Consider the following 25,245-nt stretch of genomic DNA (forward strand, 5'->3'; position numbering starts at 1 on the left):
CCATCCGACAGGCGGCTACCCGATGGAGGGAGGAGGGAGGAGGGAGGAGGGAGGAGGGAGGTTGGGGGGGGGGGGGGGTACTCACCTCAAAGCGGCCGCGGGTGATGCCATTCATCGCTCTTGGCTCTGGCTCGTGGCCGCTCCCGGATCCAACATGGACACACCAACCGCCGCCTGACGTCACACCCTTAAGCACCAACCACCTTTTTTTCAAAAAAAACGGTCACTTTCACCTTCCCCCGTTTTTCAGACCACCTCTACCAAAAAAAAACCCACAAGGAACAAAAATTCGCCGCGACATCAGGGCATGGCCCTTTAAACACACTTCATTTTTCGGAAAGTTGAGCTGCAGGCGATGGCCCCATCCCCCACCGCCGTCATGGTGCCAGGAATTCGGTGCATGGAGGCTGCTCGCTTGTTTGGGTTGTTGCTCTCTGTCGCTCCACTGCTGTTGAACGGAATAACGGTTTATTGCCCGCACACATCCCCACTCTTCAAGCAGAAGAAGAAACCTCCAGATTCTCTGGCAGAGTCCCTTTTCCTGACTTATCCGCTCTGTTGTTATGTAACACAAAGGACTAGGAGTCCGAGTTAATACATGAAACACAAACAAAATTACAGGAACACTCAGCAAGTCTGGCGGCACCTGTACAAGAGTTAAATAGAGTTCATGTTTGACCGTTTTGTGCGGCACTGGGAAAACGTTAAGATGCAAAGGAACAAAAAAAACACAAGTATGTGACAGTGTGGATTTTGGTTATGTGCTGCTAAAGAATGTTTGCAAAGTGTTTATAATATGCGGGAAACACTAATTTCATTCCAGAGACATCATATAGTGGCTACATCTTTCCATCAGTTTGCAAGGGAGAATAATGTGAAAATTGTATCGAATCTTTCCATGATGTCGTATTAGCATTTGTCAGTCTCAAGTCTCAAGTTCTACTCTTTGTCATACTTTGCCCCAAATATCTAATTGTACCACATTTGCCTTTATTGGCCTGTCCATTTTGTGTAGGAGTTAGAATATCATGTTCCCACTGTAAGAGACGTTGGTTAGGCCATTTTTGAAATACTGTGCTCAATTTTGGTCTAGCTGCAAGATGAAAGATGTTGTGAAACTTGAAAGAGTGCAGAGAAGATTTACAAGGATGTTGCCAGAGTTGGAAGCTTTGAGCCATAGGAGACAGGCTGAACAGACATGATGTTCATGACCCAACATAATTAAAGTCAAACATAGTATGATGCAGAAGAGCATGTGACCGCTAATTGTTACATAAAAGCAACTTCCACACTGCTGAGGCACTCGATAACACAATCAAACACATTTCCCTGGTAACTTCAAGTTGAGGAGAGACCTTATTGACTTTTATTGTATAAAATCATGAGGGGCATGTATAGGGTGAATAACCAAGGTCTTTTTCCTAGGGTAGGGAAATTCAAAACTAGAGACCATAGGTTTAAGGTGAGAGGGGAAAGATATAAAAGGAACCTAAGGGGAAACCTTTTCATGCAGAGGGTGGTGCATGTATGGAACCAGCTGTCAGAAGAAGTGGTGGAGGTTTACACAGTTGCAAAATTTAAAAGGCATCTGGATGGGTACCTGAATAGGAAGGGTTCAGAGGGATTTTGGCCAAATGCTGACAAATGGGACTAGATTAATTTACGATATCTGGTCAGCATTGACAGGTTGGTCCATGCTATCCGACTCTATGAATCTATCTCCCAAAGACTCCAATTCTGACAGTGTACAGTAAATCCCCTCAAGTTGTGAATTCTGCTCCTTATAATACCTCTTCCCCCATTCTCTAATTCTTCTTATTATAATGCATTGCCCTAAATGCTCAATTCTACAATTAATAATACACTTTTTCAAGTTTCTAAGCCTATCCGTTCCAATACATCTTCCCAAGTCTGAAATTCTACCTCTTGTAATACATCTTTTCAACTCTTTAATTCTCGTCTTTATAAAAATCTCCCCCAACTAGTCTCTTAATGCTACTCCTTATAATTCGTCTCACTCAAGTCTCTAATTTTTCTCCTCTTAACACATCTCACAATTGTCTTTAGTTCTACCCTTTAGAAATCATCTCCCTCATGTCCAATTCCACTCCTAATGATACATCCATCAAGTCTCTTAACTTGATTCCTCACACTATAATCTAACCCAAAGTCTCTGATTTCCATATCTTTTCACAGGGGTAATCACTGTGGTAGTTTCGCAAATCTATCCAAACCTGCTGTTAGCTACTTTGGAGAGGATTGGTAATTTAAGTTCTCTATATGTTATTTTGGACTCTGCTGGGCAGAAGTAGCAGATGGTTCAGCAATCAAGTCATCATCTAGATCTCTCAATGAACGCTGCCTATCTAGTCTGCTTGATTGTGTTAATGAGTAGCTCAGCTGTGTAGACATTGCTTGTATGTAACAATTAGTATTTACATGCTCTTCTGCATCATACTATTTTTGACGTTAATGATGTTGGGCCAGAAACGTGATGTCAGTTCCACCGCTTGTCCATCATGAGCAAGTCTTTTCAAGGTATTCTTACATACTGATTGTGAAACATTACACAGCACTGAGTAGATCTAGCAATATATGTGGAGAGAGAAACAAAACTAAGTATTTATTATTATAACCAGACTTCAAATTGTCACTTTTATAAGGTTCTTTTTGTTGTCTTTCATGATTCAGGTTTTAATGTAGTCTCTGTGCAATTCAGGCTGTGCTGGAACAGGTACCGATGACTGAATGGCCTCCACCCATGTTGCAAATTCTCTTGATACAATTGTCTCGAGTTATAGAATTATAGTTGCTATTGTCAGAACTAGTACTGCATCTCATATCAAATTGTCGCTATAAGCGTGTTTGGCAAATGCAGAGCAAAAATGTAAATAATTTTTCGAAGTTAGTTTACAATTTTTCTTTCTTGGAATAAGGATCACTATTAGCACCTATGTGATGTCTTGCAGTTCCTCGAAATTTGAAGTGGTGCCACTTTTAGACATAAAGGGCTGAATCTTCCATTTTTATCCAAGTGTTACTTTGGAGAGTTTATTGGAGGGTTTCCCTGTATGGGCTATGGTGACTTTTCTGCCACAATTTTCGACAATTCACCCCAGAATTATGTATCTGGGCTCTCGGTGCCCTTATCATTATATCATGTGATTGCAGTAGTAGAGGTACTGCTGCTACCAGAACCTTCTTGCATTCACATCTCGGGTGTCATTTTAAAGTCCAGTTGCACACCAATTCAAATACTGCAAGCCAGAAACTGCCATTCAGAGTCTGGTACTTGACCATTTTTCTAGAGGAGATAACGAAGAAAGGGAAGTTGGCACCTCAGTTCACAGACAGGGATGTTGAGGTGTTGTTGGGTATGGTGCTGGAGAGGGTGGCTGTCTTCTTTCTTCAAGGTGGCTAAAAAGGCTACAGCACTAAATGCTGCCAGCATAGACTGAGATAGCCACCTGTGTCAATGCGGTGTTGATGGTGAGAAGATGTGCTCAGCAATGCCATTAAAAGATCTATAAGGTTAGGTAGCACTATTTTCTCACTGCTGCCTCTCATGCACTCTGATTGTGCCGTTGGACACAATCTCCTACCAAGGCTAATAATCTACATCTCTCACTATGGCATGCAGATCATCCTTCAATGGCTCACACTCACCTCATCTTCCCAAAATACTAAGGCTTCCTCTTCTCTGCACTTCTACTCACTCACTGGTGCACCTCAACACTTTTCATGTTCTTGCACCGCCAATAGCAGCTCTTTTAGCTACTTTCATCCTCATCAATTCGTCCTTATGTCTCATTGCAACAGAATATTTCACATAATAGAATCGGAGGTATGGACAGGTAACAAGGTGGTAGACAATCCTGTTCTCGCCCCCTAGAGGGAGAAAACCCTTGAATGTATTGGAGAGGATTGAAGCCTGTAATCTGAGGATGCCAAGCTCTCATATTGAGACAACCAAATAAGCTTCATTAGGATGTGTTGCACTGCTGTCTCATAATCCCTGCTTCAGGCAGTGTTATGCAAAATATTTTATCATTTTATCTGGAATTTATTACAAGGCCCCCTCCAAATTGATCTAAGTGTTGGAACCTTATCTTGAGGAGACAGGACTACAATGGCCCTGGTGGAACAGTAAGCTGCATTGTAACTGTGCACAGTCTCAGTCAGCAAATTCCATTAACTGTTAGTCATGGTTGTAAAGGTTAACCCTTGTTTCTCAGCAGTCATCCACGTACAGCATTCAACCCTTTGCATGAGGCTGGAACTTAAGAGCTACCAAGAACAAAGGCATCATGGCAGCTTCCAGAATACTTTGATCAGTTGAACATTGACCAGCTGTGTTACAATGTGGCAATCAGTTTATTTTTGCAGTTTAAATAGCTTCATTTGTTGCATTTCTAATGCTTTTCCTTGACAACCTAACATAGCATGGATGAATAAGTTTCAGAACTATTTACTTGAGGAGGGGGCTATGTTCATAGTTAATTGACAATTTGAGGGTATTAAAAGATTTGAACTTTAAAGTAGTTTCTGTTGACCCGGAAGAGGGCAGCAGAGTGGTGACACCAATTGGCTGATGTGGGGAAGATCTGTATCAGTGCAGTCAGTGCTTCCAGAAAGTGGCTTGCGGAGAGGCTGTTGTCAAGTGACAGCTCAACCCCAAACACTTTCTCAGTGTTTCCCTCTCTAACTCCTCTGCTAAACAAATAAAAAATACACGCATTCCATGTGAGGACCAGGAGCAAAGGGAAGGGGAGAGATCCAGGGAGCATCCTGGGAAGGTGAGTGAGGGAAGACCTACCTAGGGTATTTGCAGCAATAAGTAAGGGTAAGTGCTTAATAAATTTTCTTAAACAGCTTGATTGAGGATAGAAACATCAATCAGAGGGATTAAGTGCTGTATTTGTGAGATGTGGGAGATCCGCAACACTTTCATTGTCTCAGATGACTACATCTGCAGGAAATGCACCCAACTGCAGCTCCTCACAGACCACATGGATAGGTTGAAGCAGCAATTGGATGCACTTAGGAGCATGAGGGTGACGGAATGCGTCATAGACAGTAGTTTTAGAGATGCGGCGACACCCAAGGTGCAGGCAGATAGATGGGTGACTGCTCGAAGGGGCAGGTAGCCGGTGCAGGAATCCCCTGTGGTTATCTCCCTCTCTAACAAGTATACCATTTTGGATACTGTTGGAGGGACAACTATCGGGAGTAACAGCAGCAGCAGCCAGATTTGTGGCCAACCTGTCTCTGCCTCCCTAACCAGTTCTTCCTCTCACCCATCCCTTCCTCCCACACCAAGCCGCACCCCCAGCTACCTCCTAACCTCATCCCACCTCCTTGACCTATCCGTCTTCCCTGGACTGACCTATCCCATCCCTACCTCCCCACCTATCCTCTCTCCACCTGTCTTCTTTACTCTCCATCTTCGGTCCGCCTCCCCCTCTCTCCCTATTTATTCCAGTTCCCTCTCCCCATCCCCCTCTCTGATGAAGGGTCTAGGCCCGAAACGTCAGCTTTTGTGCTCCTGAGATGCTGCTTGGCCTGCTGTGTTCATCCAGCCTCACATTTTATTATCAGGGTGTGTAGATAGTTTGAGTCATGTTGAGATCAAAAGGGAAGAGGTATTGGGGGTCTTGAAAAACATTAAGGTAGACAAGTCCCCAGTACCTGATGGGATATACCCCAGAATACTAAGAGAGGCAATGAAGGAAATTGCTAGAGCCTTAAGGGAAATTTTTGTATCCTCACTGGCTACAGGAGAGGATGGAGAAGATTGGAGAATGGCCAATGTTGTTCCTTTGTTTCAGAAAGGTGGCAAGGATAATCCAGCTAATTACAGGCCAGTGAACCTTACATCAGTGGTACCGAAATTATTGGAGAGGATTCTTCGAGAAAGGATTTACTACCACTTGGAAATCATTGGGTGTGTTAGTGTGAGACAACATGGTATTGTGAAGGGGAGGTCGTGTCTCACTAACTTTTTTGAGTTTTTGAGGAAGTTATGAAGATGATCGATAAGGGTAGGGTAGTGGATTTTGTTCACATGGACTTCAGTTAGGCCTTTGACAAGGTCCCTTATGGCCGACTGATACAGAAGGTAAAGTCGCACGGGGTCAGGGGCGAGCTTGCAAAATATATAAAAGACTGGTTCGGTCATAGAAGACAGAGGGTAGCTGTGCATTTCTGAATGGAGGGCTGTGACTACCGGTGTTCCTCAGGGATCAGTGTTGGGGCCTTTGCTATTTGTAATATATATAAATGATTTGGAAGAAAATGTAACTGGTCTGATTAGTAAGTTGCCTGATGACACAAAGGTTGGTGGAATTGTGGATAGCGACGAGGACCGGCAAAGGATACAGCTGGATATAGACCAGTTGGTGACTTGGGCAGTGAGATGGCAGATGGTGTTTAATCCAGAAAAATTTGAGGTAACGCATTTTAGAAAGTCTAATCCCGATGGAAAATATTGCAGTAAATGGCAGAACCCTTATGAGCACTGATAGGCAGAGGGCTCGAGGTACATAGGCCACTGAAAATGGCGATGCAAGTGGAGAAGGTAGTCAGCAAGGCGTATGGCATCAGAGATAATGGGAACTGCGGATGCTGGAGAATCCGAGATAACAAAGTGTAGAGCTGGATGAACACAGCAGGCCAAGCAACATCTTAGGAGCACAAAAACTGACATTTCGGGCCTAGACCCTTCAAGGTCTGCAGGATTATGAAGGACAACAACAGAGTGGACAGTCAGAAGCTTTCTCCCAGGGTGGAAGAGTCAAATAGCAGAGGACATAGGCTTAAGGTGCGAGGGGCATGTTTAAAGGTGATGTACGAGGCAAGTTTTTTTTACACACAGGGTGGTGGGTGACTGGAACTCGCTGCCAGGGAAGGTAGTAGAAGCATATACTAGTGACTTTTGAAAGGTGTCCTGACAAATGCATGAAAAGGATGGGAATAGAGGGATATGGTCCTCGGAAGGGTAGGGGGCTTTAGTTGTGATGGGCAGCATGTTAGTGCAGGCTTGGAGGGCCGAAGGGCCTGTTCCTGTGTTGTAAGTTTCTTTGTTCTTTGTTCTTCTGAGTATATGTTTCTTTGTTCTTTTCCTGAATGGTCACTGGGCAAGATTTATGTTTTCTCAATAGGTCTGGATCTTGTTTTTAACATTAATAGTTATGCTTTTTTTCAGTGACACCTTATTAGATTGTTCGTGTTATATGCTCATTTTTAAAGGATTTCCAGTGGTATTACAAAGGTATCAAGGAATGTATATTGTAAACTCCATGTAAATGGCTATGGATGATACATGGGGCACAGTGTGGCATGAGGAGGCATGAAGTATGAGGTGGCATTGAGGGGAAATAACACTATAAAAAAACATAAAGAGATTATGGATGGTGAAGTGGCATGCGTTTGAGGGTGAGAAAGCATAAGAAGAAGGGGCGAAATGGGCCAATGCCACAGTGAACAAAGGAAAGATCTTCTAACTAGCCTGCATTGACAACCACATTCCTCCAAAGCTGCCTCATGACTTAAAAAGCTTGAATGATTCCCACCCACATCTCTCAAAGATGGAAGTATGGCTGGTATGGGCAGACTGAGTCTTAGGTTTCAGTAGTCAGGAGTCCAACACACAAATCCAGTCCACTGAGGACAAAAGCAAGAAAGTCATGCTGACAATTTATAAAACTCTGGTTAGGGTTCATCTGGAGGAGTATGGTATCCAGTTCTGATCACTTCAGGGAGGATGTGAGGAATCATGAGAAGGTACAGAAGAAATTTTTGAGAATGGTTATAGGAATTAAGAATTTTAATAATAGGTTTATGTTTGAGAAGCTGGGTTTGTTATCATTTTAGCAAAAAAAAATGGAGTTTGATGTAACTGTGCACAATTATAACAGGTTTACTTTAGACAAACAAGGAAAAGTTGTTCCAATTAGCTGACTGTACATGGTGAAGGGGTCACATTTAAAGTTTAGATGATAAATGCAAAGGAAATGTGCCATTCCATGGCCCACAGATGGGACGCTGCCAGCAGCGGTAGCACTTGTTGCAACAAGCCTGCTGGTTCTCAACATCCGTCACCTCTTCCCAATTGCTCAAGTCTTCCTGTCCAGCCCTGCAGTTCCCCAACCTGTCTGTCCTGTCTTTAAGATGGCACTTCCTTGAAGCTGCAACTTCAGCTCTGGCCATTGTTGTATATGAAAGTGGTATCTAGTTTTTTTATGATGCGGCTGAATTAATTCTCCTCCACTGGCACCATCTTGTGTACATTGAATTCTTCTGAAACCATATGGAACATTGAATAGATTTGTTGCCACTAATCTTTCTTGTGATTATTTGCTTCCATTATTTGCTTCCATTATTGATACCCATTTGAAGAGGATGCTCACATGATATCTTTGGCAAATGATGATTAAGAATAGATATGTTTTAAATATTACTTAATTGTCTGTTGTATTAAATCCGAAATACATAATGGTCCCTTATGAGACATCAAGTTCAAATTCACAGTAGATTCACATTATTGCTACTGAAAGATTCTGGTAATCTACAAACTACACTAAACATTTGTACACACTTTTGTGATTCCTTACAAAATTCTTCTAGCTCCTCCCAGGAACAGCCCTTTGTATCCTAACAGGCAGAGCTTACTTAATTACCTCAGATAACCCTTAATGTATTAAACAGCTGTACAACAGTTTCTTCTAGCTGTAATGTTACTGACACTGTTGAACTGCTGGCCCTCTAATTATTCTTTTATGTGACTAACAGCAAAGGCTGTATGGCATATCCAACACGAATATTGTTTTATTAAGAATATCCACTGATTTTGACAACCGATCACTTAGTTGGAGCAAGTGGTTTTCTTGCAACATTGAAAATGTGTTGAATAAGTCAGATGACTTTTGGTTCTGTGACAGAAGTTTCATTGGGAAGTTCAAGTAACATCCTGAAAAATTAAGCACTCAGCTTGCTGTATGATATACAATGGTGTCCAAGGGTAATCTACTTAACTAACACCACTTTAAAATCCTTTATTAAGCAATGTAAGAATTAAAGAAATGTATGTTTGAAATCTGTACAATACAGTTTCATAATTACAATTGGTAGCCTCTAGAGGGAGGTATACTAAAGGTTCCTCATCAACAATTTTGCACAGTCATTCCATCAATCCTATCTAAAACAGAGCATAAAAGCTGCTACTCAACCTTTAAAAACACTGTTCAGTGTAAACACAGTGACAGAATGGGTAAGCAATGGAAAACCATGCCTCATTCACTTTACTCCAATATAACATGACATGTCTTCAATATTTTCATCAAAGTATTTAAAAATTGTGTTAACAAATCATTGCATTCAGCCAAAAAAAAGGAGACTGTAGACGTGAGGAACAAACCAATTTACAGAGGTGGAATGGCACCAGTACAAAGGGCCAACTCCCGTCATCCCCACAACAGTGCTGCAAGAAGCATCCATCTCTGCAGGAGGAAAGACAGCATAGTCTTCCTTTCCCTGAATTCCCAGCAGCACTTGCACAACTAACACTTCACAATGGCATTTGGTTAAGGAAGAGTTCAACTGGATCAGACCATAAACGGCTAACACAGTACGAGGTTTGTATAAATGGTATGAATAAAGAAGCAAAACAGTAATGTCGAGCCTTTTTAAAAGCTTTGTCAGATCACAGTTGAGTGCTATATGTAGCTATAATTTGAATGCACTTGAAATGGTATGGTGGAGATTCTCTATGATGCTGACTGTTCTGAATTCCTATTTGACCAATACAGCATTCAGTCTTACCCCACTTCAGCACTGATATCTATTTCTCCAAAATGACTCTCAGTCTATTGAATCTAGAAATTATTATTCTCTAAAGAAATGTAATGATTTTTTTTATGATTACGTGAGTAAGCAACACTTTTGTATCATTGAGGTAATATATGGTTGTAAATTTCACAACAGATAGCAGTTTACAAAGTGTATTCAGGACAATTTTCTTGATCAGCATGTTTCCAGCACAATGAGGAAGGAGGCATTTCTGGATCTGCTTTTGGGAATGAGGATGTGTGAAGAAAAGCAAGTGTCAGGGAGGAGCCTTTAGGATATATTGCAAATAGTGTTATAAGATTTAAGTTGACTATGGAAAAGGCAAATAATAATCTAAAATTAAAATATTTGTTTGAAGGAGGGCCAATTTTGGTGAGTTGAGAATGAACTTGTGTCTTGTAAATCACAATCAAAGGTTGAGAAGCAAAACAAACTTAAATGCCTTGAAAGAAGAGCTAGCTCAGTATGTTTGAGATACATTCCGACAAGGTAGAACAATCAAAGCCAGAGCTTCTTGAACATGAAAGATATCAAGTGTGAGGTGAAGCAGATAAAGAGGTGCATATGATAGATTTCAGGTTGGTAATACAAGTAAGAGCCTGGCTGAATATAGAAAGGTCAGAGTGGAAGTGAAAGGAAACTAAAGTGAAGAAAGAGTAAAAGAGACTGACAAATAATACAAAAGAAAATTCAAATATCCTTTTTATGCAATTAAATATTAAAGGTTAGTATGAGGAAGGGTGGTGCTATTAGGGTCTAATATATGGAGGCAAAGGTCATGCCAAATTAGATCTTTGTATCTATCTTTACTAAAGAAGGAAATGTTGATTAAATCAGTGAAGAGGAAGAAGTTGAAATTGTGAATGGGCCAAAATTGATAGAAAAGGAGGTGGCTGTGTTTAAATAATGAGCAAAATCGCTATCATAAAAAAGTTTAGGTGTTTAAGTTATTTCATTGAGTTTCAATTCCATTATGCAGATTTTTAACAACATATTGCTGTAAAGTTGGAAATGTAAACAAAGAGCTTGCACCATTCCCATCCTCAGGACATATAATGCATTTCACAACAACGATTCACATAACTGTGTTGTCACTGTTATTTTGTAGCATACACAACAGCTAAGTTAGAATAGAATAGAATATCCTTTATTGTCACATGTACTTCATTGTAGAAATACAGTGAAAAGCTTTACAACATCTGCCTCTATGGCACCATCTTAAGTACAGGTACCAAGGTACAAATCTTGGATACAAAAGAGTAATAAAAAGTAGTTGCATTACTTTACAGATTTTAAAAAATAAGTTAGAAATAAGACGTCCTGAAAGGATTTACCTTACAGTCACGTTAAAAAATTTCAAATAAATATTACATTGTAACAGCACATTGCAGGGCCTCTGTATGTGGTCTGACAAATGACACAAAGGTTGGTGGAGTTGTGGGCAGCGTGGAGGGCTGTTGTAGGTAGCAACAAGACATTGACAGGATGCAGAGCTGGGCAAAGAAGTGGCAGATCGAATTCAACCCAGAAAAGTGTTCGTTTTGGAAGGTTGAATTTGAATGCAGAGTACAGGGTTAATGGCAGGATCCTAAGCATTGTGGAGGAACAGAGGGATTTTTGGGGCCACGTCCATAGATCCCTCAAAGTTGTGACTGAAGTTGATAGGGTTGTAAAGAAGATATATGGTGTGTTTGCCTTCATTTATAGGGGAATTGAGTTTAAGAGCTATGAAGTTATGCTGCAGCTCCAAAAATTTCCAGTTATACCACCTTGGAATATTGGGTTCAGTTCTGGTCACCTCATTTCAGGATCGATATGGGAGCTTTCAAAAGGGTGCAAAGGAGATTTACCAGGATGCTGCATGGACTGGAGGGCAGGCCTTGTGAGAAAAGATTGAGGGAGCTAGGTTTCTTTTTCTTTGGAGCGAAGAAGGATGAAAGGTACCTTGGTAGAGGTTTACAAGATGATGAGGCATAGATAGAGTAGTTAGTCAGAGACTTTTTCCTAGGGCTGAAATGACTATTACGAAGGTCATAATTTTAAGGTGATTGTTGGAAGGTATAGGGGAGATGTCAGAGGTAGGTTTTTCACACAGAGAGTGTTCAGCATGTGGAGTGCGCTGCTGGCAGTGGTAGTGGAGTCAGCTACTTTAGAGACTTTTAAACGACTCTTGGATAGGCACATTGAGGATAGTAAAATGTAGGGTAGATTGATCTTACGAGGATAATAGGTCACCACAACATCGTGGGCCGAAGGGCCTGTACTGTGTTAGAACATAGAACTCTACAGCGCAGCACAGGCCCTTCAGCCCATGATGTTGTGCCGAACTTTTGCCCTAAACCTCAGTTCTATCTAACCTCCACCGCTTATACTATCATCCACGTGCCTATCTAATAGCCACTTAAATGCCCCTAATGAGGCCAACTCTACTACCCTCTCAGGCAATGCATTCCATGCCCGTACCGTTCTCTGAGAAAAGAACCTACGTCTGATGTCTCCCCTATATCTACCTGTACTCACTGTAAAACTATGCCCCCCTTGTAATAGCTACCTCCACTCTAGGAAAAAGTCTCTGGCTCTGATCATTTTGTACACCCCTATCAAGTCACCTCTCATCCTTCGTTGTTCTAAAGAGAAACACCCTAACTCTCTCAACCTGCCCTCGTAAGACCTTCTCTCCATTCCAGGCAACATCCTGGTAAATCCCCTTCTGCGCCTTTTCCAATGCTTCCACATCTTTCCTGTAATGAGGCGACTAGAACTGGACACAATATTCCAGGTGTGTCCAAACCAGGGTTTTGTGTAGCTGGAGCATAACTTCACGGCTCTTGAACTCAATTCCTCTATTAATGAAAGCGAACACACCATATGCCTTCTTAACAACTCTATCCAACTGGGCGGCAGCTTTCAGGGAACTGTGGACATGAACTCTGAGATCCTTCTATGGTCTATGTTCTGACTGCCTGCACCAGACCCCAGTCCAACAGCTCACCCTGCTCCAGTCCAAGCCTTCAGGACTGCCTGCCCAGTGCCAGTCTCTGCCTGGGACTTGCTGCCTGTGCACTGCTCTGGGACATGCTGCCTGTGTTGCTCCAGGGCTCGCAGTCCCTGCACAGCTCTAGGGATTGCAGTCCACACCTGCCTCTACTCCAGGATTCACCTCCAGGGCTGAAGGAGAGGAAAGAAAAGAAAAAAAAACGGGAAGAAAAAGAAAGGAAAAGAGCAGGCGGAGCAGAAGAGTTCTGGCAGGACTGTCTTACTCTGCCGCCATCTTGCTGGTATATCACATTAACGCTGGTGGCAGTCTCTCACGGATGAGAATGACTGTCTTCCACTCTGAGGGTGAGTTTATTGGTGGCTGTACAGACAATATGGCTATCACAGGCTCTGTTACACTTGAGACAAGTGGTGGTCACAGCATGTGGTGCTTGGCACATTGTTGTGGCCTCCTTTCGCTGCTTTCACCTGGCTTCCAGACACTTTCCATTGGCAAGTCTTGAGGTGCTCGATGCCTTCCCGGATGCTCCTCCACTTTGGACAGTCTTAGGCCAGTGATTCCCAGGTATCTGTGGGCATGTAAAACTATGCCCCCCTTGTAATAGCTACCTCCACTCTAGGAAAAAGTCTCTGGCTCTGATCATTTTGTACACCCCTATCAAGTCACCTCTCATCCTTCGTTGTTCTAAAGAGAAACACCCTAACTCTCTCAACCTGCCCTCGTGAGACCTTCAGGATATCGGTGAAGCACTTTCTCTGTCCACCTGGGACTTGCCTGCCGTTTCAAAGCTGGGTGTAGGGCACCTGCTCGGGGAACCTTGTGCCAGTCATGTGGCCGACATGCCCAGCCCGTGGTAGCCAATCAAGGGTGGCCAGTGCCTCAATGCTGAGGATGTTGGCCAGGCCATGGACTCTGGTGTTGGTGCGTCTTCCCAGCGGATTCACAGGATCTTGTACGGGCAGCATTGGTGCTACTGCTCTCGTGCCTCTTCTTCTCAGGCAGCTAAAGGCTGCACTAACACACTTGGAGGCGATGCTTGATCTCTTCATCAATAGCTGGTTTGGCCAACAGGACACTTGCGAGGTATTGTTAGTTTTCTCTAAGGCCTCCCTGTGTAGCTTGATGATCAGGGGTTTGCTCCACAATGCCAGGCCTGGTTGATGAAGGACCTTCATCTTATGGATGTTCAGGGTGAGACCTGTGCTGTCATATGGCTCTGTAAAAGTGCTGACAATGATCTGGACTACAGCAGTTAAAAAAATAACCAATTGCTCTGTTGTGATTGTGTTGGATGAGGAAGAAACATTGCCTAGTATATCAGGAGAGCTTCTTGGCCTTCCTCAAAGGGAGGTGGGTCAGTATTTGCAAATTTTACTGTGAAACAAGTATGACTGCATGTAGCTTGTAACTTTTTACTGGAACTGACTTGCTGCAATATGGAGAATTAAGTAATCTGAATCTGTGTTGGTAGACCATGTTATCCGAAGATTTGAAACTGCAGGTACTTAGATAAATGAAGTTTGAAGTTCTTTCTTGAAACTGTACACTGCAATACATTAAAAGCTTCTGAAGTTTTCATCCTGTGTCTTACATAGAGTAAATTTTGAGCTACACTTTCAGCAGTTCGTTTGTCAGAGCTCAAGGGATTTAATTCATTGTCAATGATAACTGTTTCCGAGCACCTAAAAAATAATCTGGAACTCATGCTGGGCACTGATTGATCTGTGCCTGGTATTACTTAGCTGAAGGTCAGACAAAATCACCTCCCTTCCCCCATCTGAGTGTGGTTCAGTAATTCAACTAATTGCTTCAGGATGCATTGACAAAAATGTGCATTGATATGTACCAGTTAAAATCAAACTACCGCCACTTCACAGTCAGAATCTTATCCTGCCAACATTAGCAGCTATGTTCTCTCGGATAAGAGCTGGGGGATAAAGAGTTATATGTCCCAATATTGGAATATGGAATATTGCGCATGTAGTTTACTTTTTGCATAGAAAACAATGTTAGTTGTCTCAAGTAACAAAATCAGTGTCATATCATTAGCATAAATGCTCTATGCTATTACAGGCATTGTAATATCAGGGAAGGTTGAAAATGTAAACTGAAAAAGGTAGGAAAATGATATCCCAGAGTTAACATGTTCAGATGATGATATATGCCTCCTTATTTATAGAATGAATATAGATGAATACAGAATGATGATTCTACCTATATAATATACTTCAAAAATCATCATTAAGTATCCGCTCAAGGGCTCAGTCATTTACGAGGTGCAAGACCATAAAATGAAGTCAACTTAGAAGGATTTTAAAGAGCCATCTGCTTCTTGTCTTTTTATACTATTATAAAGCCTAGTTGTATGAGAGGCTGTTAACTTCACCACATGAGAGTTGAAACTGTTAAAATACATGAAATGATACTTCTAAAAAATGAAAATACACTAGAGTCTCATTTTTTTAAAAAAGTGCTGGGAATTGCTTGATTATCCAAACGAAATGTTTGACAAATATCACTACATATTCTGCGCTAACAGACGCTTCTGGAGTGCTGTTGCATCTAAGCAATATGCAGTGAAACCTGCTTGTGAGAAAAATTCTTGCTGGCTGGACTATCAATGATGTGTCAGTTCTTTTCTTGTTACTGTGTCTGTCCAGTTTTATACAAGCTTTTAGTTCAGTCCAAACAATCAAAATTAGCAGTCCTCCATTGTGTGATTAATGTGCCAGCACATCAGAGGTTTTGAAGTTTATCTAAAGTTTTGATTAGAATTTTTTTGACCCTCTGATCACCAACATGGAGATGAATGAACCAGAAAAATAGGGGAACAGCATTGGAATGGATCCTAGGTGCATTAACTTCCTGAGAACTTTCCCAGAGGCTGGTTGTAAATCAGATCAGTTTCCGATCTCACTTGTTAAGGTTCCCATTATTTGTGGCCTCCCCAATACTTTTCTGGCATCAAAGCTGCAAAGCATTGCAGTGGTCACTGTCTCAGTGACGTGGCCTCCAAATCTGGTTGATAGTTATTCGAGCTGAAGACTTCATGCCTCGCTGATGGCACTGCAGGTGTATTAAAGGCTACCATTGTGGCATGGAGGAGTTTCTCCTGCATTCACATGAACATACTATTCTTTTCTTTATTTCTACCTTATTGTGCAACTAACTGAGGATGTCTCCATGCTGAGCAGCCTTCCTGAATCTGACTCCTCAGCAATGCCCACTGCTTCCTGTGGGGCTTCCACAGCTGCTAGCTATTGGTTTAGGCCTGCAACATTAAGCCTGTTCTCCATCCACAATAAGACAGTGAACATAGGTAGCAGCTAATTCAGAGTTGTGTGTTGGTAGATAACAATACTGTTCTCACTGAGGTTGTTGACTTGCTCACCAATCTGGCTTGTTCTTGTTCAGACATTTTGTCATCGTGCTAAGTCTGAACAAGAACAAGACAGTTCTGAACAAGTCAACAACCTCACGCACACCCTGAGCTACAGATCTTTGCCAAAACTTTAAACCATTCTCACTGCTGGTAACCACAGGTTTTGAACCTCCTTTGATCCTAACATCAGAGTTCTGAAGCTGGGGCAAAATCTAGCCCAACCATTTTAATAGGATAATGTTTAATATGCAAAATGAATTTAAACGTGAAATAGGTTAGGAACAGAAATGTGTAAGTATAATTTGACTTACAACGATGTGAAAGGCAATGGGCAGAACTTTTGACTGCTACTATGTCGTGTAACATACCATAATTGTATACCAAAGCACATGTTTATTGATCTACCGTATCACTTCAGTAGTGTAGAATTTCATAGAATTTTACAGCACATAGCATTTGGCTCAATTGGTTTGTGTCAGCTTTATGCTCCACACAAGACTCTATTACCTTAGTCCATCCCATGCCAAAAGTTTGATTTTATATTTCTTTTCCCTTCATACATCCTGAATAAATCAGTGCATAACATGCCACAGAGTCGTCTGAAACAGGTTTGTGCCAATCATTTTCTTTCCAAGGCAGTGAGACATAGTTTAGTGTTCATATGAGACTTGGTATTCAGAGTTTTTATTCAAGTGATGGTGCATGGTACCATCCTAAGACTAGAAACTAACAATAAAATAAATAATGTGCAGTCGGAGGAACAACAGCAAAATGTATAAAGATTGATGTATATGATGCTAATCTTTAACTAAATTAGAGTTTAATAAAACAGGGACATGTATGTTCGTTTTGACATGAAAGCCAGTTGATGTCCATCAAAACAGGTTTTTTTTAAAGTCAGGCAGAGGTTAAGCTTTAAAAATAATTTTATAAGCCTCATGTAGCACATATATAGTAACTTTTTTTGTTAAATGTAAATATGTTCAGTCATTGTTTAATTTCAGATTTACCGTAAAATTCTAAATACTATTAGGATTGAAACTGTAAGCACTTCATTTAATCACAAATGTGTATTGGTTTAGTATAAGTTGTGTAGGTACAGTAACTTCTCATCCATGTACTCAGTGGCGAGGTGAGAGTGACAGCTCTTGATATCAAGGGCACATTGGACCAAGTGTGGTATCAAGGAGCCCAAGGAAAACTCTCCGATGGCTGGGGTCATACTGAGCACATAGGAAAATTGTTGTGGTTGTTGGACGTCTGTCATCTCAGCTCCAGGGCATCTCTGCTGGAGTTCTTCAGGGTAGTGTCTTAGGACCAAACATCTTCAGCTGCTTCATCAATGACCTTCCCTCCCTCATAAGGTCAGAAATGGGGATATTCGTTGATGATGGCACCATGTTCCCTACCACTCCTGCCCCCTCAAAAAGCAACAAGACCCAGACGGTATCCAGGCTTGGGCCGAAAAATTACAAGTAATGTTCATGCCATGCAAATGTCAGGCTATAACCATCTCCAAAAGAGAGAATCTAACTATCACCTCGACATTCAATGGTATCACCATCACTGAAGCCCCCACAATCAACAACCGAGGAATTATCATTGATCAGAAACTGAACTGTACTCACCATGTAAATATAATGGCTACAGGGACAGGCCAGAGATTAGGAAGACTGCAGCAATTAACTCCCCAAAGCTGATCCACCATCTACAAGGCACAAATCAGGAATGTGATGGAATACTCCCCACTTGCCTGGATAGGTACAGCTCCAATCACTTAAAAAAGTTTGACATCATTCATGACAAAGCAGTCATCTGGATTGGCACCACATCCACAAACATTCCATCATTCCACTACCGGAACGCAGTAACAGCAGTGTCTATTACCTGCAAGATGCACTGCAGAAATTCACTAAAGATCCTTTGACAGCACCTTCCAAACCTGTGACAACTTTCATTTAGAAGGACAAGGGCTACAGATTCATGGGAACACAACCACCTGCAAGTTCCCCTCCAAGTCACTCACTTTCCTGATCTGGAAATGTATCAACATTCTCTCAGTGTTGCCAGGTCAAAATCCTGGAATTCTCTCCCCATGGCTATTTGGGTCTGCCTACAACGCATATACTGTAGTAGTTCAAGAAAGCAGCTCACCCTGACTTACTTGAGGGCAACTAAGGGCAGGCAATAAATTGTGTCCCAGTCAGCAACACTCACAACTGAATAAAAAAAGTTGGCTGCTTGTGGGTGTTTGATTACTTGATTACCATTAATGGCAATCTCCTGCAGTTATTGAAAGGACTGCAGCAGCCCTCAAAAGAATTCCAGTCCTATCAATGTTAAATGGGCTTTGAATACAAACTGACTTCAAACACCATCCTCATGGAGAGGTTAACTGGTAAACATATGGGAGGATTCAAATTAATTTGACACAGGGTAGAACACCAGGACACGTCAATGGAGAGGGGAGACAAAGTTCACATCAAAATAAGGAGCAACAAACATTAAAAAAAGAATGAAATAGAAGGAACAATAGTTATGTGGCAGAGAAAGAAAAACCAGTAAAAAGGAGTGAGAATGTTTATGAGAGAAGTGCTAAGTTGATGAGTTTTTGGTGCAGGTTACCACAAGGGATCTGGTACAGTGGCTCTAATGAAGACTTGTCTTGAACATTAGTAGGACTAAGGACTAAATCCCAATTCACCACTGGCCTTCTCTGCCAATCTGGTTTGTTCTTCCATGGGATAACTTTTCTTTTAACTCCACTCATGCCCTTTGAAATAAAAACTGCTGCTATGGGAACCCATACGTTTGACTCTATCTGGATTCCAATTACCAGCTTCCAGGATTTGCTATTGCTGTTTGTTTTTGTGGGATATGTGAAAATATTTTTGTGTCAGTGCGTGTCAGGTTTCACCCCTTTCTTGTGCACTGATGACTGTATCCTTACTGTTTTCTGCTTTTGACCCAAACGAAAAGGTTTTATGAACTTTGCTTCCAAATTCTGCTTCTTTCTTGCTGTCCTGTGGTCCAGCTCCAATGCCTTCCATTCCCTTCATTGACGTTTCTAACTAAATCGCTAGGCATAGGTAGTCAAGCAATAACTGCTACAACCTGGCTGATCTCTACAGATATCTTGATCACATTTCCTCTTGCCCTGCTACTTGAAAGAACTTTATTGTATTCTTCTGGTTTCTTCATCTTTGTTGCACTTGTTTTGCTACCTCTCATTCCAATGTATGTTCCTTTTACCTCAACACAGTATTCCCCTGCATTGTGATAGGGCTCTGAACAAGTCTGTTTCATTTGCCTTGCCTTATCTTTTACAGTTGTGTTTCAATCTCAAACTGAAATATGATTCTAATTGTCCACACCTGCTATCCTGCATCCACATTCAATGGATATTTCCTTAAAATAGCAGCAGTTCAAAAACAGCTCATGGTCAATCTCTCATTGTCAATTAAGAATGAGCAATAAATGCTGGTCTTACACATCACACTGACAATTCATAAACAATTTTTATAAAAATTTTTCATCACCTTTAATGTGATGCCTCCCCAAACATGTTCCCTTCTCATTTAACATTTCAAAGGAATGATACACATTCCACTTTTCTTTCATCCAGCATGCCTTCCTTTCCCACCTTTTACTTTCTATCTCCTCACCATCCAGGGCCGATAAACATCACTCCAGGTGAAACAGCAATTTGCTTGTTCCTGTCTCTCATCCCTATACCATATCTACAATTCATAATGTGGATTTCTTTGCATCAAGGAAAGCAAATACAAAACAACTCCAATGCATCTCAAAATCACCATGCACTTTGAGTTGCTTCACATTTTCCACATCACTCTCATTCTGACCTGTCTGTACCTGGCCTCCTGCGCTGTTCTATTGAAGCTCAAAGGTTAAGGAACTGTGTTGTGAATTGGCAGTTTACAGCCTTCCGAACTCAAAACTAATTTCAACAAGTTCAGACCATACTGTGCTCCCAGTTTTTCTGAACAATTATTGGTTACGATTCTATTATGGCAATTTACAGTTTCATGAGATCCAATGTTTCAGAGATAGTAGGAACTGCAAGTGCTGGAGAATCTGAGATAACAAGGTGTAGAGCTGATTGAACGCAGCAGGCCAAGCAGCATCAGAGGAGCAGAAAAGCTGATGTTTCGGGCCTAGACCCTTCTTCAGAAAATGGGGAGAGGAAGGAGGCTCTGAAATAAATGGGGAGGGGGGGAGGCAGGTAGAAGATGGATAGAGGAGAAGATAGGTGGAAAGGAGGCAGACAGGGCAAAGAGGTGAGGATAGAGCCAGTAAAGGTGAGTGTAGGTGAGGAATTAGGAAGGGGATAGGTCAGTCCAGGGAGGACGGACAGGTCAAGGAGGCGGGATGAGGCTAGTCGGTAGGAGATGGGGGTAGGGCTTGAAGTGGGAGGAGGGGATAGGTGAAAGGAAGAATAGGTTAGGGAGGCGGGGGCGAGCTGGGCTGATTTTGGGATGTGGCGGGGGGAGGGGAGATTTTGAAGCTCAAGTTCACCTGGACCATTTCTAACATCTCACTCACCTTCCTGGACCCCTCTGTCTCATTTTGCGCAACCACCTAGAAACCAATATCCATTTCAAGCCCACCGGCTCCCACAGCTACCTAGAATCCACCTATGCCCACCCACCTTCCTGCAAAAATGCCATCCACTATTCCCAATTCCTTCGCCTCCGCCGCATCTGCTCCCCAGATGAGGCATTCCACTCCCGCACATCTCAGATGTCCTCGTTTTTAAAGGACCTTAATGTCTCCCCCACAGTGGTCGAGAACACCTTTGACCTTGTCTCCCGCATTTCCCGCAACTCATCCTTCACACCCCATCCCCACAATAACCGCCCAAAACAGAATCCCCCTCATCCTCACATACCACCCCACCAACCACCGGATTCAACGCATCATCCTCCAACACTTCCACCATCTGCAATCCAACCCCACCACCAAAGACGTTTTTCCCTCCACACCCGTGTCTGCCTTCCAGAGAGACCACTCTCTCCGTGACTCGCTTGTCAGCTCCACGCTCCCCTCCAGCCTACCACACCCGGCACTTTCCCCTGCAACCACAGGAAGTGCTACACCTGACCCCACACCACCTCCCTCACCCCCATCCCAGGCTGCAAGACGACTTTCCACGTCAAACAGATGTTCACCTGCACATCTGCTAATGTGGTATAGAGTATCCACTGTACCCAGTGTGGCTTCCTCTACATCGGGGAAACCAAGCGGAGGCTTGGGGACCGCTTTGCGGAACCCTACATTCGGTTTGCACTGAATAACTGCACCTCCCAGTCACAAACCATTTCAACTCCCCCTCCCATTCCTCAGACGACATGTCCATCTGGGCCTCCTGCAGTGCCACAATGATGCCACCTGAAGATTGCAGGAACAGCACCTCATATTCCGCTTGGGAATCCTGCAGCCCAATGGTATCAATGTGGACTTCAAAGCTGGCCCTAAACCCCATCTTTTCCTCTGTTACATTGATGACTGCATCGGCGCTGCCTCGTGCTCCCACGAGATGGTCAAACAGTTCATCCACTTCACCAACACCTGCCACCCCAACCTTAAATTCACCTGGGCCATCTCTGATACCTCTCTCTCCTTCCTGGGCCTCTCTGTTTCCATCTCTGGCAACCACCTGGAAACCAGTATCAAGCCCACCAACTACCACAGCTACCTCGAATACACCTCTTCCCACCAACCTTCCTGCAAAACTGCCATCCTCTATTCCCAATTCCTTCACTTCTGCCGCATCTGCTCCCAGGATGAGGTATTCCACTCCTGAACATCTCAGATGTCCTTGTTTCTCAAGGACCGCAACTTCCCCCGCCTCAGTGGTCAAGAACACCCTTGACTGTGTCTCCCACCTTTCCCACAACTCATCCCTCACACCCCCTCCCCAAAATATCAATCAAAACAGAATCCACCTTGTCCTCACGTACCACCCCACCAACCTCCGAATCCAATGCATCATCCTGCGACACTTCTGCCATCTGCAATCTGACCCCACCCTCATCTGTTTTCCAGAGGGACCACTCTTTCTGGGACTCCCTTGTCCGCTTCACACTCCTCTCCAGCCCCTCCACACCCGGCACATTTCCTTGCAACCGTAGGAAGTGCTACACCCGCCCCGACACCTCCCCCCTTACCCAAATCCCAGGCCCCAAGAAGACTTTCCATATCAAACAGATGTTCACCTGCACACCTGCTAATGTGGTATACTGTATCTGCTCTTCCCTTTGTGGCCTCCTCTACATCGGGGAAACCAAGTGGAGGCTGGAGACGGCTTTACGGAATTGCACCTCCCAGTTGCGGACCATTTCAACTCCCCCTCCCATTCCTCTGACAACATGTCCATCCTGGGTCTCCTGCAGTGCCACAATGATGCCACCCAAGTGTTGCAGGAACAGCACCTCATATTTCGCTTGGGAAAGGGAGGAAATTGGTTTGTTAAAGTAGAAGGCAACAGGTGATTCAGGGTCTTTTCTGCAAGCAGAAGTTAAGCAGTCACCCAGTCTACTTTTCGCTTCCCCAGTTGTGAGCAGTGAATGCAGTAGACTAAATTCTGGCAAGGGCAGCTGAAGCACTACTCACTTGGAAAGTAGTTTGGGCCCTTGGATACCTGGGGGGGGCGGTGGTGGCGGGGAAGGTGAATGGGCAGGTGTTGTACCTTCATCGGTTTCAAGGGAAGGTACCATGGAGCTGTGGGGGGATGTTGGAAGTGAAGGAAGAATGGACCAGGGTGTCCCAGAAGGAACGGTCCCTGCTGGAGGCAGATAAAGCAGGGGAGGGGCATATGTGTCCAGTGGTGGCAACTCGCTGAAGGTGGCGGAAGTGGCTTCTGATGATCATCTGGATGTGGATGCAGGAGGGATGGTGGGTAAGGACAAGGGGAACTTTATCACTGCCTCAGGAGGGAAGAGAAGGAGTGAGGGCAGAAGTGCAGGAGATGGGTCGGATTTGGTTCAGGGCCGTGTCGACAATGGAGCAGAACCCCACTTCTTAGACCTGTCTGCCGCCTTTCCACCTATCTTCTCCTCTATCCATCTTCTATCTGCCTCCCCCCCTCCCCATTTATTTCAGAACCCCCTTCCTCTCCCCATTTTCTGAAGAAGGGTCTAGGCCCGAAACATCAGCTTTCCTGCTCCTCTGGTGCTGCTTGGCCTGCTGTGTTCATCCAGCCCTACACCTTGTTATCTCAGATTCTCCAGCATCTGCAGTTCCTACTGCCTCTAATAGCAGCTATTCGCTTTCCTAGCCAGGTCGTTACCAGCTCTTTTGTCTATTCAACTATTCTTCTCTTTCTTTGGGTTCTATCCCCACCTATTCTTTACTTCTTACCCTCTCCCCGCCCTAACATCTGCATGTAAACTGACATTTTCCCAGCTACCATCAGTTCTGAGAAAGGGTCACCAGAGCCGAAATATTAACTCTGATTTTTTTTCTTCGCAGATGCTGTCAGACCTGCTGAGTTTTTCCAGCTACTTCTGTTTTCTTCCTGATTAACAGCATCTGCAGTTCTTTCAGTTTTTACCTCACTGTACCTTATCAAACTTACCTCAATAACTATTTATTACAACCTAGTGCCCCCTCACCTGATTCCAACTTCACTCTCCCAACCTCCATTCCTGGAAAAACTAGCCATTCACTGGATATTTGCCTAAACACCAGAATCCCTAATACTTTAAAAGGTGGCTGTGTACCTGAACACACATTGCCCTGATCATTGAAGGTCGTTGTCACTCAGAGCTGCATTTTCCCTCACCAGCTGGTAACCCATTCCTACAATCTCCCTACTGCTGTTCCTGATGCACGGGTATTAGGCTGAGTGAAACAGAGGTGATGTCTACAGGATATGAACAAAAACAGAAGTTCTGGAAAAGTTCAGCAGGTCGGGCAACTTCTGTGAAGAACAGTCCTGCCTGTTCCAAAGGTGAGTAATAGCATCTCTGAACAGGTTGATTAGAAGACATAAGCTGTTCTACTATTCTTTTAACATTAATTGTCTGAACTTCTGATTTTGGGCATATATTTTTGAAATGCCGAAGAAGGGTCTAGGCCCGAAATGTCAGCCTTGCTGCTCCTCTGATGCTGCTTGGCCTTCTGTGTTCATCCAGCTCTACATTTTGTTATCTCACTAAGAATATTAATTTGTTTGCCTGCTTTATTAGCTAAAAATGTCACTACTGAACACAAATCCTTACAATCATCTGTACTCTGGTCTTTTCCTACAGCGACTGCTCTGGCCAGCATGATAAGAAGCTACAGAAGGTTATGAATACTGCACAGACCATCACGCAAGCCAACCTTCCATCCATTGACTACACTTCTCAATGCCTGGGAAAGGCAGTCAACATCATCAGAGATTCTTCCCGCCACTTTTATAATCTATTCCAACCTTTTCTATTGGGCAGAAGATACAAAAGCTTAACACATGTTCCAACAGGTTCAAGAACAGCTTCTTCACCGCTGTTAATAGACTGCTGAATGGACCTCTCTAATTTCAAATCGAATGTTGATCTTGCTTTTTGCAGCCATACCTTTGTATTCCCTGTGGTGTTCAATCACCCTATGATCTTTGTATGTTATGATCGGCCTGTGCTGAACGCAAAACAAAACTTTTCACTATGCTTGTGCACATTTGATAATAATAAATCAAATCAAATACATTCAAAGCGAATCAGTTAGTCACAAGTGCCACTGACTCACATTTTCTGCAGTCACTCAGTACACACCCACAGATGCTACAGTTTTGAATTTTAATTTCCAACAATGTATATCATACAGCCTCATAAAGAAATCCTGATAAAGAAATCCTGATTCCAATGAAGAATACTGTCTTGTATACTTTTTTCCTACTCTGTAGAGTGTATCATTTAAATTCTGCTATCTTCTTCGTTGTAATCAGTATTCTGTTCATTGTCAGATCTTTTCCCTCTAGTTTCTATTTTGGTCTGCTGCTATGCACATTTGACAGACA

At 43.0% G+C, this 25,245-nt stretch overlaps 1 protein-coding gene and 1 long non-coding RNA gene across 2 annotated transcripts in view; one reads left to right on the forward strand and one right to left on the reverse strand.

Moving 5' to 3' along the window:
• The window catches only part of fbxl2 (F-box and leucine-rich repeat protein 2), a 131,159-nt gene extending 130,528 nt beyond the window's left edge, over window positions 1-631 (reverse strand). Inside the window, exon 1 of the mRNA XM_059645817.1 lies at window positions 86-631. Within this exon, the coding sequence (XP_059501800.1) occupies window positions 86-115 (30 nt within the window). The 5' untranslated portion in view covers window positions 116-631. The remainder of the gene's footprint in view (window positions 1-85) is intronic.
• On the forward strand, window positions 113-24,934 carry LOC132209577 (uncharacterized). Its single transcript, XR_009445724.1, has 2 exons — window positions 113-734; window positions 24,500-24,934. It is a non-coding gene; the product is annotated as an uncharacterized LOC132209577 (long non-coding RNA).
• Window positions 24,935-25,245: the final 311 nt, after the last annotated feature.

Source organism: Stegostoma tigrinum, chromosome 5 (assembly GCF_030684315.1).
Source record: "Stegostoma tigrinum isolate sSteTig4 chromosome 5, sSteTig4.hap1, whole genome shotgun sequence".
NCBI classification, from domain to species: Eukaryota; Metazoa; Chordata; class Chondrichthyes; order Orectolobiformes; family Stegostomatidae; genus Stegostoma; species Stegostoma tigrinum.